We start from the raw sequence: 13,901 nt of genomic DNA on the forward strand, positions 1-13,901 counted from the left end.
CCTCATCAGAACCATCTCCTTCGGACGCAGAGATCCTGATGAGGTGGAGGCGCTGCACTGGATATAGGTAGGACTCACGCACACTACCTCAGCTGCCTGTCTGGGTTGGCATTCCCCACACAACATCATGCGGGAGACTCAGGAGTCCTGTTGCCAACAGGTGCACCACCAGACACAACCATGTAATGGGGACTGGTTAGATCACAGGGGCCAATGTGAGATTGGGTGGGTCAGGCCAGGTCAGAAAATCCGTTACATATATATATATATATATATATATATATATATACATATATATATATATATATATATATATATATATTATATACACACACACACACACACACACACACACATTCCTAGATACTTTCTATTGATATAGAGATGTCATGGAACAAGAATCACATTCCTGCCCGACCCCCCTTCTGCTTGTCAGCTCCTTAAGTTCAGCTGCAGGCATTGGTTCCACATACACACACTGTGCCTGTGTAACATGCAACAATGTTGCATTTCTTGCCTCTGAGCACGTAATCAGTGAACTGCTACTGCAGCTTCTCCAGTCCTCCCAGTTAATGGACTTTCCCATGTTCTCCCCTGTCTTTTGCTGACAGTTAGTGCAGTCCCACTCAACCTTTAGTGTGACCCCTGCCCCTCACTTCCTTTTCCACCCTAGATTACAGTGAGTACAGACCTGTCTGCATCCACCCCTGGTAAGGCCTTTCTCTCTTACCATAGTCTAACCCCATAGAAGCATCCCACATAGAGAAGCACTCTCTGCCTACACTACACCTACAAGTTCCTGTGTTTTCTACTCCTGCAATAAAATTAAGAAAGACATTAAGGACTTGTCATGCTTTGGAAGGGGGAGGACATGAGTTGAGCTTACTGGAATCATTCATACATCATTCGTGACCCTGGTTCCAGGAAAGTAAGAGAGAGACCGTGTATTAGAGGTCTACTTTGAAGCTATCACTCACAGCCTTCATGCTACAAAAGTGCAGCTCTACACAGCTATACAGCAAACTGCTACAGCTTTCTGCAAAACAAGCAGCAGTTTAAACAGAACAGTGAAAAGATTATCGTGTGCCTTACAGACACTAACAGGAGCTGCTACTCCAGACTCCATTATACAGAGTGGCCTCTACAGCAGTACAAGCAAGCAGCTTACACAGCTATACAGAGCAACCTCTACACCACACAAAGGAAGCACCAAGTAGCTAAAACTGCAAACAGTCTGCAGTTTTCACAGACAACCAGTAGCTCAAACTGCACAACAGCCTTGCAACAAACAGTGCTTCTTTTACAATTCCTAATTGCCTTTTTCTCTGCCTGAGTCCACCCGCTGCTCAGCCCCACAGTGAGGAGCCAACGGACACCTGTAAGTACAGCTACCCCAACGCTGCACGCTGCAGGACACCGCTCGGCATCATCTGAGACAGACGCCCATCGCTGACAAGGTAAAAGACCGCACGCCACACGCACTGGCAAAGGCCTACACACACCTACAGCATGGCAGAACTCAGAGCCTCACCAGACATCACGCAGGAAAGCGATCTCTCAGACACAGAGACCGCTGCGCAGCTGCAACAGGCGCAGGCAGGCGCAAGGCCCAAACGGACAGTCACACTGACACAAAAGGGCCGCGAAAAATATGAGACTGACATTGAAGCGCACCGCGCTAAATTAGAGTTGGCCTGGGAAACAACCGCACTTGGGATAGGCAATGTCGCCGGCGCTGGCAATTCTGTGCAACAGCTCGAGCAGGCAACAACTCAATTAAAGATAGATCACGCACGCTACCAAAGACTGTCAGAGGCATACGTCACTTACCTGGCCAGGGCTAACACCGGTGAAAGCCTGCAAGAAAGGGACTTACAGCTCAATATTGACTTGACACGTGACAGCCGCGTGCGAACCTCTATCACGGAAGCCGAGAGTAAGAGGAAATACCTTTTGCTGGAAACCGCATCGCAGCGCTCAAGCACATCCAGGCATTCCTCAAGGTCAGCAAGATCAGCGCAATCTAACGCGTCCAGCGCAAGCACAAACGCTACCAAGGCGCGAGCCGCCGCAGAGGCCGCACGTGCCAGGGCCGAATATAGTCGCAGAGAGGCAGCCGTAAAGGCAGAAAAAGCGCGCATAGAAGAGGAGGCGCAGAATGCCACCGCTACCGCTGCCGCTGCGAATGCCGCCGCCGCTGCCAATGCCGCCGCTGCCAATGCCGCCGCCGCTGCTACTGCCGCCGCTGCCAATGCCGCCGCCGCTGCTACCACCGCCGCTGCCAATGCCGCCACGACTACCGCCGCCGCTGCCAATGCGCCTAGAAAGGCCGAATTAGACGCGGATCTAGAGGCTCTAAGCAAAGAAGAGGACGCCGCTGCTGCCATAGCCCAAGCCGAAGTCCTAGAAGCAGCCACGAGACAGGACGGCGGGGAGCTACCGTACAGACGGATAGCCTCAGAGGATACAGCCCGACGCACTGAAGACTACGTAAGGAGCCTCTTCAGTGTAAACACCAGCGCACCATCTCAACACGGATGGAGCGACTCCACAGATACCGAAGACCTGCTAGGCCCACGAGGAGAAGATGCCGTTCCTGCAATGGCACATGCTGCCTGGGATAGCCACAGCCACAACAGTGATCCACACGCCAGCGCGCACACGGATGCACCACAATGGGCTCGCCATCCAGGTACACCCACGCGGGAGAAAACAGCCCCTCACACTAGCCAGCAGCCATCACGCGTCCACGCCAAGAAAGAGGCGACCGCACAGACCGTCCCAGCAACTACCTCAGAACGGGGCAAACGCGCCGATGTCTCAGGTCTGACAGACATAGCCAAGTACATGATCCGGCGCGTCTTGGTGCACGCAGGACTCATCAGCTTTGACGACCGCCCTGAGAACTACCGGACGTGGAAGTTCACGTTCAAAGACGCAATCGACAGCTTGGACTTCTCAGCAAGGGAAGAGCTCAACCTGTTAGTCAAGTTCCTGGGGAACGTATCCAGGGAGCAAGCGCAGAGACTTCGGACGGCAATTGCGCATCAACCCCAAGTAGGTCTTGACCTAGTGTGGGAAAGGCTAGAAGAGTCCTATGGCAGCCCCGAAGCAGTCGAGGATTCACTCTTCAAAAGAATCGAGAGCTTCCCCAAGATCACAACTAAAGACTACTCGAAGTTACGAGAGCTCGGGGACCTGCTGCAAGAAATGGAGTTCGTGAGGAAAGACCATTCCTTAATAGGTCTCAACGCCCTAGACTCAGCTCGTGGAGTGAGACCCATCCTGGAGAAGCTACCCTTCAACCTCCAAGAAAAATGGATCTCACAAGGCTCCAAATACAAAAGGGAGAAGCAAGTCGTCTTCCCTCCATTCTCATTCTTCGTGAGCTTCATTCGCGAAGCGGCAAGGACAAGGAACGATCCCAGTTTCATCTTAGGTGTGCAAACCACATACAGTGCGAGCAGCCTGAAGAACGAGAGACCAGCGACGAGATATGGTAACCCCCAAACACCCATCTCGGCCCGCAGGACGGACGTGCCTCCCACGACCCAAACTACTCCCGATCAGTCGGTCGCCGGAGACAAGGAACCAAGGGACCCAAACAGGGAATGTCCCATACACAAGAAGCCACACCCACTCAACAAGTGCTTTGGGTTCAGGATGAAGTCCCTAGAGGAACGCAAGAGGTTACTTGGAGAATTCTGAGTTTTCTTCAAGTGCTGCGGTTCCACGACCCATTTAGCCAGGGACTGTAAGGAAGAGATCAAATGCACAGTGTGCGAGAGTGACAAGCACGTGACAGCGTTACACCCAGAGGCGATGACACTCCACCAACTCAAGAACCCATCCTCCATAGCGGAGCATGGCGGGGAGAAAGAAGAAGGAGAGTCAACATCCGTCACATCTCAGCGCACTGAAGTTTGCGGAAAAGAAGGTGACAAAATGTCCTGCTCCAAAATATGCCTTGTCGCAGTGCACCCCCAGGGACAACCTGAGAAGGCTATTCGGATGTACGCAATCCTCGACGACCAGAGCAACCGATCACTGGTCAGGTCAGAGTTCTTCGACATGTTTAACATACAAGATGGTGCTTCTCCTTACACTCTCAGAACGTGCGCAGGGCAAATGGAGACCACAGGGAGAAGAGTGAATGGCTACACCATATGCTCAATAGACGGCAAAGTGAACATGCCCCTTCCCACACTCATCGAGTGCAACCACATGGCCCCAAACAGGGACGAGATACCCACACCAGACGTGGCACTCCATTACCCCCACCTCAAAGGAATAGCCAACCACATCCGGCCGGTGGAACAAGACGCCAAGATCCTGCTGCTGCTCGGTAGGGACATCATGAGGGTACATAAAGTCCGTAAACAGCACAACGGACCCCACAACGCGCCATACGCCCAAAGACTCGACCTAGGATGGGTGATAGTGGGCAACTCGTGCACTAACAAAGAGCACGGGCAAGACTACGTCGATGCCCGCAGAACGGAGGTGACAGAATGTGGACACACATCTCTCTCTGAACCATGTCTTGGCCATCTCCAAGTGACCGAAGGGCCAAGTGAAGAGGAAAGACAAGGTCATACCCCTGAGACCAACAAAGACATCCTCACGCCGATGGGATGCGACAATGGCTTCGGATGCTCAGCAGTCCAGACAGCCAAGGATGATGAGTCGACTCCACCGAAGGAAGAGAGTAACCTCCCAAAGGTGACCGACAAAGGGATTGTCCTAAAAACAACAAACAATCAGACAATACTCCCGCGAGCAAGGGCACAATTAAGACGTACAGTTGTTCCTCTCCACAGAGTATCAAGCAACAGAGCAACCAATTGCCACGGCTGGCATAGCCGCAAAAGATTGCGCCCCACAGGCAAAGCCACAGTGTCAAAAGGACTGTTCGTTCAAACACGTAAAAGGGGACAGTTGCAGAGACATTTCCCAAAAGGATTTACAAGGACAAAAGAGACTGTTCTTCGTCATGTCCAGGGAGAAAACAACCTCCCGATGGCAGTCAACAAAGAAACATAAAAGCATTTCACCAAACTACGCGGAGATGTTCTCGTGCAAGAGAAATGTACCGATGAACTACGGTGCACAGCGTTCCAGACAAGGAACGATGACAAACAAACACCATCGAGGGAAGATAGAGGATTCCCGAGGTTAACTGTCAAGGAGCTCTCTAAAGACGGACTAAGCAGTCGGGTGACTCCGCTACCATTCTGTTCACCAAGGAGGCGCTTCCCAAACAATGGAGAACATGCCATCTCTAGGTTCACCTCGCACCTCTGCGGCCCACAAAGGGAACCAGAGACCAAAAACAACTTTGTGGTCTTCATCCAGAAGATATTCTTTACCGGCCACGCAAAGCCAGCACCTCTAATGGAGGAAGGCGAAGAATGTCGGTACCTCCAATCACCTGGGGCCTACCACCCTCAGGAACCCGATCAAATCCGGGTAATGTTCAACCCCAGCGCTCAGCTTCAGGGAGTCTCCCTGAACGACGCCCCCTTTATTGGATTACATTCGACAACCAGTTTTCCAGGGACAGTAATCCGCTCCCACAAGGAGCCAAAAGCCCTCTCCTTCTGCCAAACGCCAGGTGATAGAGCAACAGGCTGCCACGGCTGGTATACCTACAAGGGGATGCACTCTGTGGGTGAAACTACAGAGACAAAAGGACTGCTCTCTTACAAGACTAAAAGGAAACAGTGCCAGAGACTTTTATACAAAGACATTGTGGTGCAACCAGCAAACCTGGAGCTGTGCATCCACCCTGCATCCTTTGCCAAAGAACCTTGGCCAAGGGACCTTGATACCAGTGATACCGGCCGGTGTCACATCGCTATGTGGACATGGACTCTTGCATTGTTCGAGAATGTGATGTTATCTTTGTTATGCACTGCACATATGTTCCACATATTCCAGTTATATAGTGGTATCTCCAGATACCAGACGGGGAGTGTCATGGAACAAGAATCACATTCCTGCCCGACCCCCCTTCTGCTTGTCAGCTCCTTAAGTTCAGCTGCAGGCATTGGTTCCACATACACACACTGTGCCTGTGTAACATGCAACAATGTTGCATTTCTTGCCTCTGAGCATGTAATCAGTGAACTGCTACTGCAGCTTCTCCAGTCCTCCCAGTTAATGGACTTTACCATGTTCTCCCCTGTCTTTTGCTGACAGTTAGTGCAGTCCCACTCAACCTTTAGTGTGACCCCTGCCCCTCACTTCCTTTTCCACCCTAGATTACAGTGAGTACAGACCTGTCTGCATCCACCCCTGGTAAGGCCTTTCTCTCTTACCATAGTCTAACCCCATAGAAGCATCCCACATAGAGAAGCACTCTCTTCCTACACTACACCTACAAGTTCCTGTGTTTTCTACTCCTGCAATAAAATTAAGAAAGACATTAAGGACTTGTCATGCTTTGGAAGAGGGAGGACATGAGTTGAGCTTACTGGAATCATTCATACATCATTCGTGACCCTGGTTCCAGGAAAAGAGAGATAAAGAATAGTTTAGGAATATTAAAATCAGAAAAAAGACATATACTGAATAAAAATATAGTTTACATTAATCCATTGACGTAAATAAACACATGATGAGAATGCTACATTTAGCTCCAAATTTGCCTTAATGTGTCACCCATATATTATGGTTTATTAGTACATGTCGTATAACTATGCTGGGCCTGGCCGGGGTGACTTCCTCCTCCACCTTCCCTTGGCCATTAAGCCCTCTCCCAGGCATCAGCTCCCCCCAGTTCTTAAGTCCCCTTCCCAACATGGCCCCCCCTCCCCCCATCCATTAAGCCCGCTCTCAGCCATGAGCTCTCCCTGTGTGAGGATTGGACCTCGGGTCCGCCCCCGTGACGCATCCTGTGATGCGTTGAGTGATGCCCGCGCAGCAGTACACCTGACGGCAACCGTTGCAGTACTCCTGCCAGGACCGGGCCTAAGCTCCGCCCCTGCGCGCATTACCAGGGGTACTTGAGGGGTTAACAACATTCATTACTCCACAGCTGCGATACACTCCGCCACTGCCTATCAGTACACAGTCTACCTATGATGACTCAGTGCCTGCAGCCTTCCCATTGGCTCTCTGTTCTTTATATGCTCAGCCAGCCCTTGGGCAAATTGGCTGAGCATAAACTTTTGTTTATGTTTCTAGCTCTTGCCTCAAGCATCCTGCTGCCCTGCTGTTGCTCTTGCATTCTGCCTTGATTTCTGTTACCTTGACCCGGACCGCTGCCTTCTCTTATCTCGGCTTGTATTTGGACTCCCACCTTCTCCAACCCCAGACCACAGTGAGTATAATGATCATTCTGACCTCTTCTACTCTGACCCGGCTTTACGACCTTCAGTCTGCACTCCAGATGCGGTCACGCGGTTGTAGGTCAGTGTATACCACTATCCCCACCTCAGCCTCGCGGTCCCGTCCTGTTTGTGGTGAGCACTCGTTACACCCTGACTATTAAGTCACCTCCCCGGCATGGGCTTAAGTCCCCTCTGCAGGAAGAGGGCCCCCCGGCCAGATGCAGGGGCCTTCAGAAGGAGCCCAGGGAAGGGACTGAAGCCCGCAGAGAAAAGGCTGCCTCGAGCAGATGACAGAGCCCCAGATCATTGTGCCGGAAGGACTGAAGGCAGAAAGCATGGAGGAGAAAAGTAAGGGGAAAAAAATCTGTCCCCACCTAGGCTGCAGTACTTCCGAGAAACCACCATGTGGCGACATGGTGATAACAACTTTTTCTTTCAATTTTGGTTTTGTTTGGCTTGCCAAAGTTTGCAGTTGAGTTGTTTCTCTTAATAAAATGAAGACAGATAAGACAAGTTCGCACAGAATCAGACTTGCGCATTTTTGCGCCGTCTTTGCACTTTGTTGAAAACTTTGCATCTCCAGACAGGGGCTTTTTCAATGGGAGTTTCCATGTGATAGTCCACCGATCGGTCCTATCGTAGATTCATGAATAATCCCCTGTGGTATGAGTGCTTTGGGCTTTGGTAGATTGCACAATTGCTGTGATTTCTAATTTATGGAAATTACTATACTTTTGATATAATAAAAATGTTCAAGAGAAACGTTTGTCCATGACCTACAGTATAACTGATACACTGTATCACACAGTATATTATTTTATAAGCTTTCAGCCTGCATCTGTGACCTATTATTATGTTATCCTGCCCTTATTTGTTTGTTACTGTTTCTTTTTTTCAGTAGATAGTTCATTTGTAATAAATACTTTGTTAAGGAAGCATAGATGTATTTCAACACAAAGTTGGTGTTAAGTGGATGCAAATCAAGGCATTTCCAAGTCACTTAATGTACATGGATCATAAGAAAAAACTAGATCAAAAAAGTGATTTGTAAGGCATCTGTGAAACATGTTTAATTATGACAAAATACAGTATGATTTCCAAACATCATAAATTGTATCAGTAATTTTGGACAGATTTGTGAAGCTAATGCCTGTGTTAGGCCTCGTTTATAGCAGCGGTGTCAGTGTGACCGCGTGACGTCCCTTACGTGATGCGCACATACGAAACATGCACTGCAGGCAGGAGGCATCGGGAGGCGACAGGGATGCGTGACGGAGGCATGGCTGTGACGTCACATGAGCGGTTAGCCCTCATTGGCTGAACCGCTCACGTGATGTGGCCGTGACGCAGCCGTCGCGCAGCAAGAATAATTTCAAATGTCTTTTAACAAATCGTGCGCTTGGTCGCGCACACTGTGTGTGTGCTCATTGGACCATTAATTTGTTTTGGCGTTGCGCATGTGCGCCGCCACTATAGTTGCGGCCTTATAGAGGTAGTTCCAAATGTGAAGTGGGTATTAGGAGTGTGTGGGGGTATTAAGAGTGTGGGTGGGGAGTATTAATAGTGTGTAGAGGTGGTATTAATTGTGTATCAGGAGCATTATGAGAGTATGAGGAGTATTAAGAATGTGCTGGGAGTATGCGAGTGTGTGGGGGTATTGAGAGTCTGTGGGGGTATTTGAGAGTGTACTGGGGGTATTAAGCTTGTGCGGGTGTATTAAGCGTGTGGGGGGGGGTATTAAGAGTGTGCGGGGCTTTTAATAGTGTGAGGGTATTAAGTGTGAGGGGGGATATTAAAAGAGTGCGGAGGGTGGATATTAAGAGTGTGGAGGAGGGGATGTAAAGAATATTAGGGGGTAAGAGTGTGGGAGGTGGGGAGAGAAATAGAGAGTAGGCGCTGAAGTGAGAGAGAAGGGGGGGTGAGGGAGAAAGAGGGGGGGAGAGTGAGTTTACCGCTGAAATCGATCATAGTCGCAATACTATGTTTTATATGCATATTTTGAAAATGTTTATGGTACGTATGAAATCTAATCAGGCCCCTCAAATTAAATGAGTAAAACACCCCTGATCTATGGGCTCTGTGTATTAGTCTTCCTTGCGCCATTTTCAGCAACATCTGTGTGTGTCTGCGAAGACACGCGGGATTGATAAAGCATGTGGGAGGGGTTAGGGCAGAGTTACATTTGCACATCGGCGCAGGTCTATGTATTAAGGAATGTGCGGCTCATGCAGCTTTTATTGATGGTTTTGGTTGATGCATTGGTTTTCAAAAAAAAAAAAAATGTACCCAGCAGTGTCAACACATCTTGATACATAGAGCCCTCTGTACTAAAGCAAAAGCAGTACAGTACTGGGGCAACACATCTGCACCAAGTCTGTTAAAGAATTTTTTTTTATTGAAAGCAGTTACACTGCTTGTACCTTGGTACATATGGGACTATGGAGGTTATCTATCAATGTCTCCTGGCTGCAAAACTGGGTCAATAAGTAGCGAAAAAAATAGCACTATACAGTATTTATCCATTTTAAGAAAGGAGTTTCTTTGATAAATCTGGTGGCATTTTTGCCACAATTGTGCAGCCAAGAGACTATTATAAATTAAAGTAGAAGAAAAGGGAGCCCCACGCCCCCTGGTGACACTACTCAGTAGAATCCAAAGTAAGAAAGTTCACATGTAAGACTAAGATCTTCATTCACAATAGCTGTCCCGTGTGCATATAATATCCCTGGTAGCCACGTTAATGTACAGAGGTCTGGCTGTCTCAATAGCCTCCAGCCGGAGGTAAATCTTGTATGAGGTAAGCCAATATTTACAATGAGAAATGACTCACTGTTTTCTACGTGGGATCCAGACAGCGTCGGCGTGCTCCAACCGGTAAGTAACAAGATACAAGCAGGTGAGGCGGTGCAGCTGCCTTGTGGTAAAGATTGCAGACTGGGACTACTCAGATAAATACAACTGCTTAAATGGCACATACAGTATAGCAAAGAGTCTCTTTGATAAAGCGCGGACATCCGTGCGAAACGCGTAAGAGTGAGTCTCTTTGCTATATGTGCCATTTAAGCAGTTGTATTTATCTGAGTAGTCCCAGTCTGCATTCTTTACCACAAGGCAGCTGCACCGCCTCACCTGCTTGTATCCTATTATACATAAAAAAAAAATCTTAAACAACCCTCCAGTATGAACAGGAAAGATTAAATTAAAAAGCGTATCTCAAGGGAAGAAATATTTCAACGTGAACAAAACAGTATTTTAGAGCAACACTCCATTTTCTGTTCCAGGGATCATATATGAGAAGATTGTTAGTCAAGCATCTTATATCTGGCACGGATTTAAACAAAGAGGTTTATGCCACCTGTGATCTGTTAGATGTTTTGGTGCAAATGAAAGGAATAATCACAGCAAGACAGACACACTATTTTTTCATACACTGAATTGCAATATATATGCCGGACATCTCCTCTTACTGACCATGGCCATCTATCTCAACATTACAAACAGGTATCACATTTTAGCAAAGTACAGGACCTTGATACATTGATGCCAAGAGGCACAGAATGAAAATCCCTCTCTTTGTCATAATTTTCTCCAAAATAGTGCTGGGACTATGCAATGGTTTTTAAATAACCAAATTAATTTTTTATGTTCAGGATCCCACCTGAAAATGATTATCACCGTAACACGAATCATGCCTGTGCACACAAAACCATTGAAACCTTATATTGTTTAGGACAAAATACATAAGTGGCGCCCTTCAATAATTAATTTCCTTTCCCTAATGTCTGTATGCGCTAACAAAATTCAATACAGAAACCACTGTACTACAGCAAAGCCCTCACCTATAGGTCAGTACTGCAGATTTAAGAAATCTGGAATTGTACGATGCAGGGTAGACAAGGTACAGTTCAAGGTAGAAAACTAGCAACCAATAGCGAGTATTTCCAACGGTGCTCAAGGCTAATTCATTGCTGTATAATACACCAATATTTAATAAACATATGGGGCAGTACATGGGGTTATAACCACACATATATTACAATAGCAGAAAAAATAGAAAAAGTATGCCATAAATGCACTTTTCATCATTATTTCATTCATACACAGAAGGAAAATAACATGGCTGTTTTATGGGCTTTCTGAATACGATCTAAAGAGAGGAGGATGTGTGTGGCCTGACAATGTTTGCATATATTTTATCCCATTATGTAATACGGTGTATTCCCATTGCAAATATAAAATGCTATTTTAGCTGTTTGCAGAATGCAGGAAACTGCGCTCAAACATTTCACATTTGATTTAATTTGTTCATCTTTAGGTGTTTTATGAAAACCCAAAGTAAATCTTAGTAAATCAGGAATCTTAGGTTGATTGAAAATTCTTATTTTAAGTAGTTAACAACTGGTGTGACGTAAAGATTATTTAACATTACCTTTATTTCATATGTCGTTCCAGGGTTGAGGTTGGTTAGAAGAACTTCTAAGCTGTCTGGTTTTGTTGCTACTTGGGTATATGTTGACTGCATCCACGGACAAACTTCTCTGTAAATAACATAGTAGGCTAAAATCTTTCCATTTGGATTTTGTGGTATACTCCAGGAAAGAAGAATTCCCGCAGATCCAACTCTTTCCCCAGCTAGATATATAGGAGGTCCTGGAACTAAAAATGACAAAACATGCATTTACCTAAACTGTCACAAAATGAATTGAGAATTTTCATTGTTCATTGTCATAAGAATCGCTTGCTTGCAGTAGCTTTTTAAGTTCATAAGACAAATGGGCTGTTAACATCAGCCTTCTTCTCCCTAGTGCAGTGCTACAAAAAATGATTAAATACTTTTAGAAACGCAGGAAACATTCTTTACCAAGAATGTAAAAAATGCAACGTTCTAAAACTGTGCAGAAAAACTTCAGGTCAGTGCCAGTTTGTTTTTGATAATTATAATGCTGAATTAAACGTGTATTTTTAAATCTTTCTTAACATTTTTAAATGTAAACTAAGTCACGTCAGTAAGTTAAACATGGTGTAATAGTAATTAATCTCTCCAAGTGACAAATGTTTGAATGAAACACTGCAAGAAAGAGGTCCACATTGGGGTGCTATGTCAACGTAATGAAAGTGCAAATGAAACTTTGTTTTGACACATTGCTCAATTTTCTGTTTCCTTTTGTGTGTTTCTTACATTTGATGCAAATAGTAGAAAATACGACACAGTGTCAGGCAGACTTTTTCTGACATAAATGCAAGATAAAAATATGATGCGCAGAGATGCAGAGTTTGATACAGGTCATTATAATCTGTGCGCCAGATAATCCCTCCTATTGACACATCCCAAATCACAAACTGTCGCAAACTGACACATACAGTGCAGAACTCGAAGCACAGACCTTGATGCACTGACGCAAAGAGAAGCAACATGAAAATGGCGCTGCATACATCTTGCTCCACATGGTCTGAGATATTCTGAGCATTTATCAACAATGTTGTGCGTTAATTCCAGATATATTAAGCTTTGTGGCTCTTAACTTCACACAGTTTATGTATAAATACATGAAATCAGCACTTGCAGACTTGTGAGAAACTAAAGGAAGGACACATCCTGAAAGTGGCCTGCAGCAGCTTTATAATAACGGTGGGATATATCAAACCTTCATTTTAGACCACCATTGTAATTCATTGGCCAATTTTATGAAGTGACATTTCCTAGTTAAAATAAATCAGCCAATGACTCCACTGATAAAAGGGCATATTTCTAACTGCTGCAGGTACAAATAATGCATGGCACGCATTTGTAATGACTGAGGTGCAAATTTGTTATATAATTGTGAAAACAGAATGAACGTAAAACCTTCTAGCATGCACTTTTGGTGCAACTGAAACTTATTAGTATAGACATCTATTAATAACTTATTTGTCAAGGTACTGTATCAGCAAATTGGCCTGTTAACATTGCAGTTCTGCTAAATGCTTTATTCTAACAATGAAAATGTAGCACTCAGAAGTTTGAGCTGCAATGAAATACTGTATGTATGTAACAAATGCAAACACTTTATAATAAAAAAGCAAATGTGTGAAGTCTTACTAAAAAAAAGATACAGTTTGTGTCTATATAACAGGTTTTAAAAGTAAACGGTCCAACTGAAACAAAACAAATAACACTGGTTATATCATAATAAACTCACTGGTTTCATTAGTGACCACCGATTTGCTGACAGGTGAACTGAAGGCTGAAGCTGAAACTGAAGAAACAGTTACAGTGTACGCTGTACCCGGAGCAGAGCTGGAAACATCTGCCTGAAATGTCAAATACACACCAGTTAACTGAAATATGAAGTGTAACACACAGGAAAGCCCCACTCTATGCTATGAGGAGTTTCTAAACAGGAATTGCTAGATACTTTCCATGCTGGCATTACAGGATCCTAAAGAAGCAAAGTGCTCCAATGTTTCATTTCCACTGTGATGGATGAATTTAGATTAAAAACAAACATTGTGTGCCCATTTTCTTACAGCAGAGAATATTTTCCCACTAAAAAAAATGTAGTTTTTATCCAAGAAAAAGAGCAGAAA

At 45.8% G+C, this 13,901-nt stretch overlaps 1 protein-coding gene across 3 annotated transcripts in view; it reads right to left on the reverse strand.

The window, feature by feature from the left end:
- The window catches only part of PTPRQ (protein tyrosine phosphatase receptor type Q), a 363,399-nt gene that overhangs the window by 265,349 nt on the left and 84,149 nt on the right, over positions 1–13,901 (reverse strand). For all 3 annotated transcript variants that reach the window (XM_075600515.1, XM_075600513.1, XM_075600514.1), the window contains 2 exons: positions 13,514–13,625; positions 11,764–11,990 (listed from right to left, as the gene is read on the reverse strand). In XM_075600515.1, the coding sequence (XP_075456630.1) occupies positions 11,764–11,990; positions 13,514–13,625 (339 nt within the window). The remainder of the gene's footprint in view (positions 1–11,763; positions 11,991–13,513; positions 13,626–13,901) is intronic.

This window comes from Ascaphus truei, chromosome 5, assembly GCF_040206685.1.
Source record: "Ascaphus truei isolate aAscTru1 chromosome 5, aAscTru1.hap1, whole genome shotgun sequence".
NCBI lineage: Eukaryota > Metazoa > Chordata > Amphibia > Anura > Ascaphidae > Ascaphus > Ascaphus truei.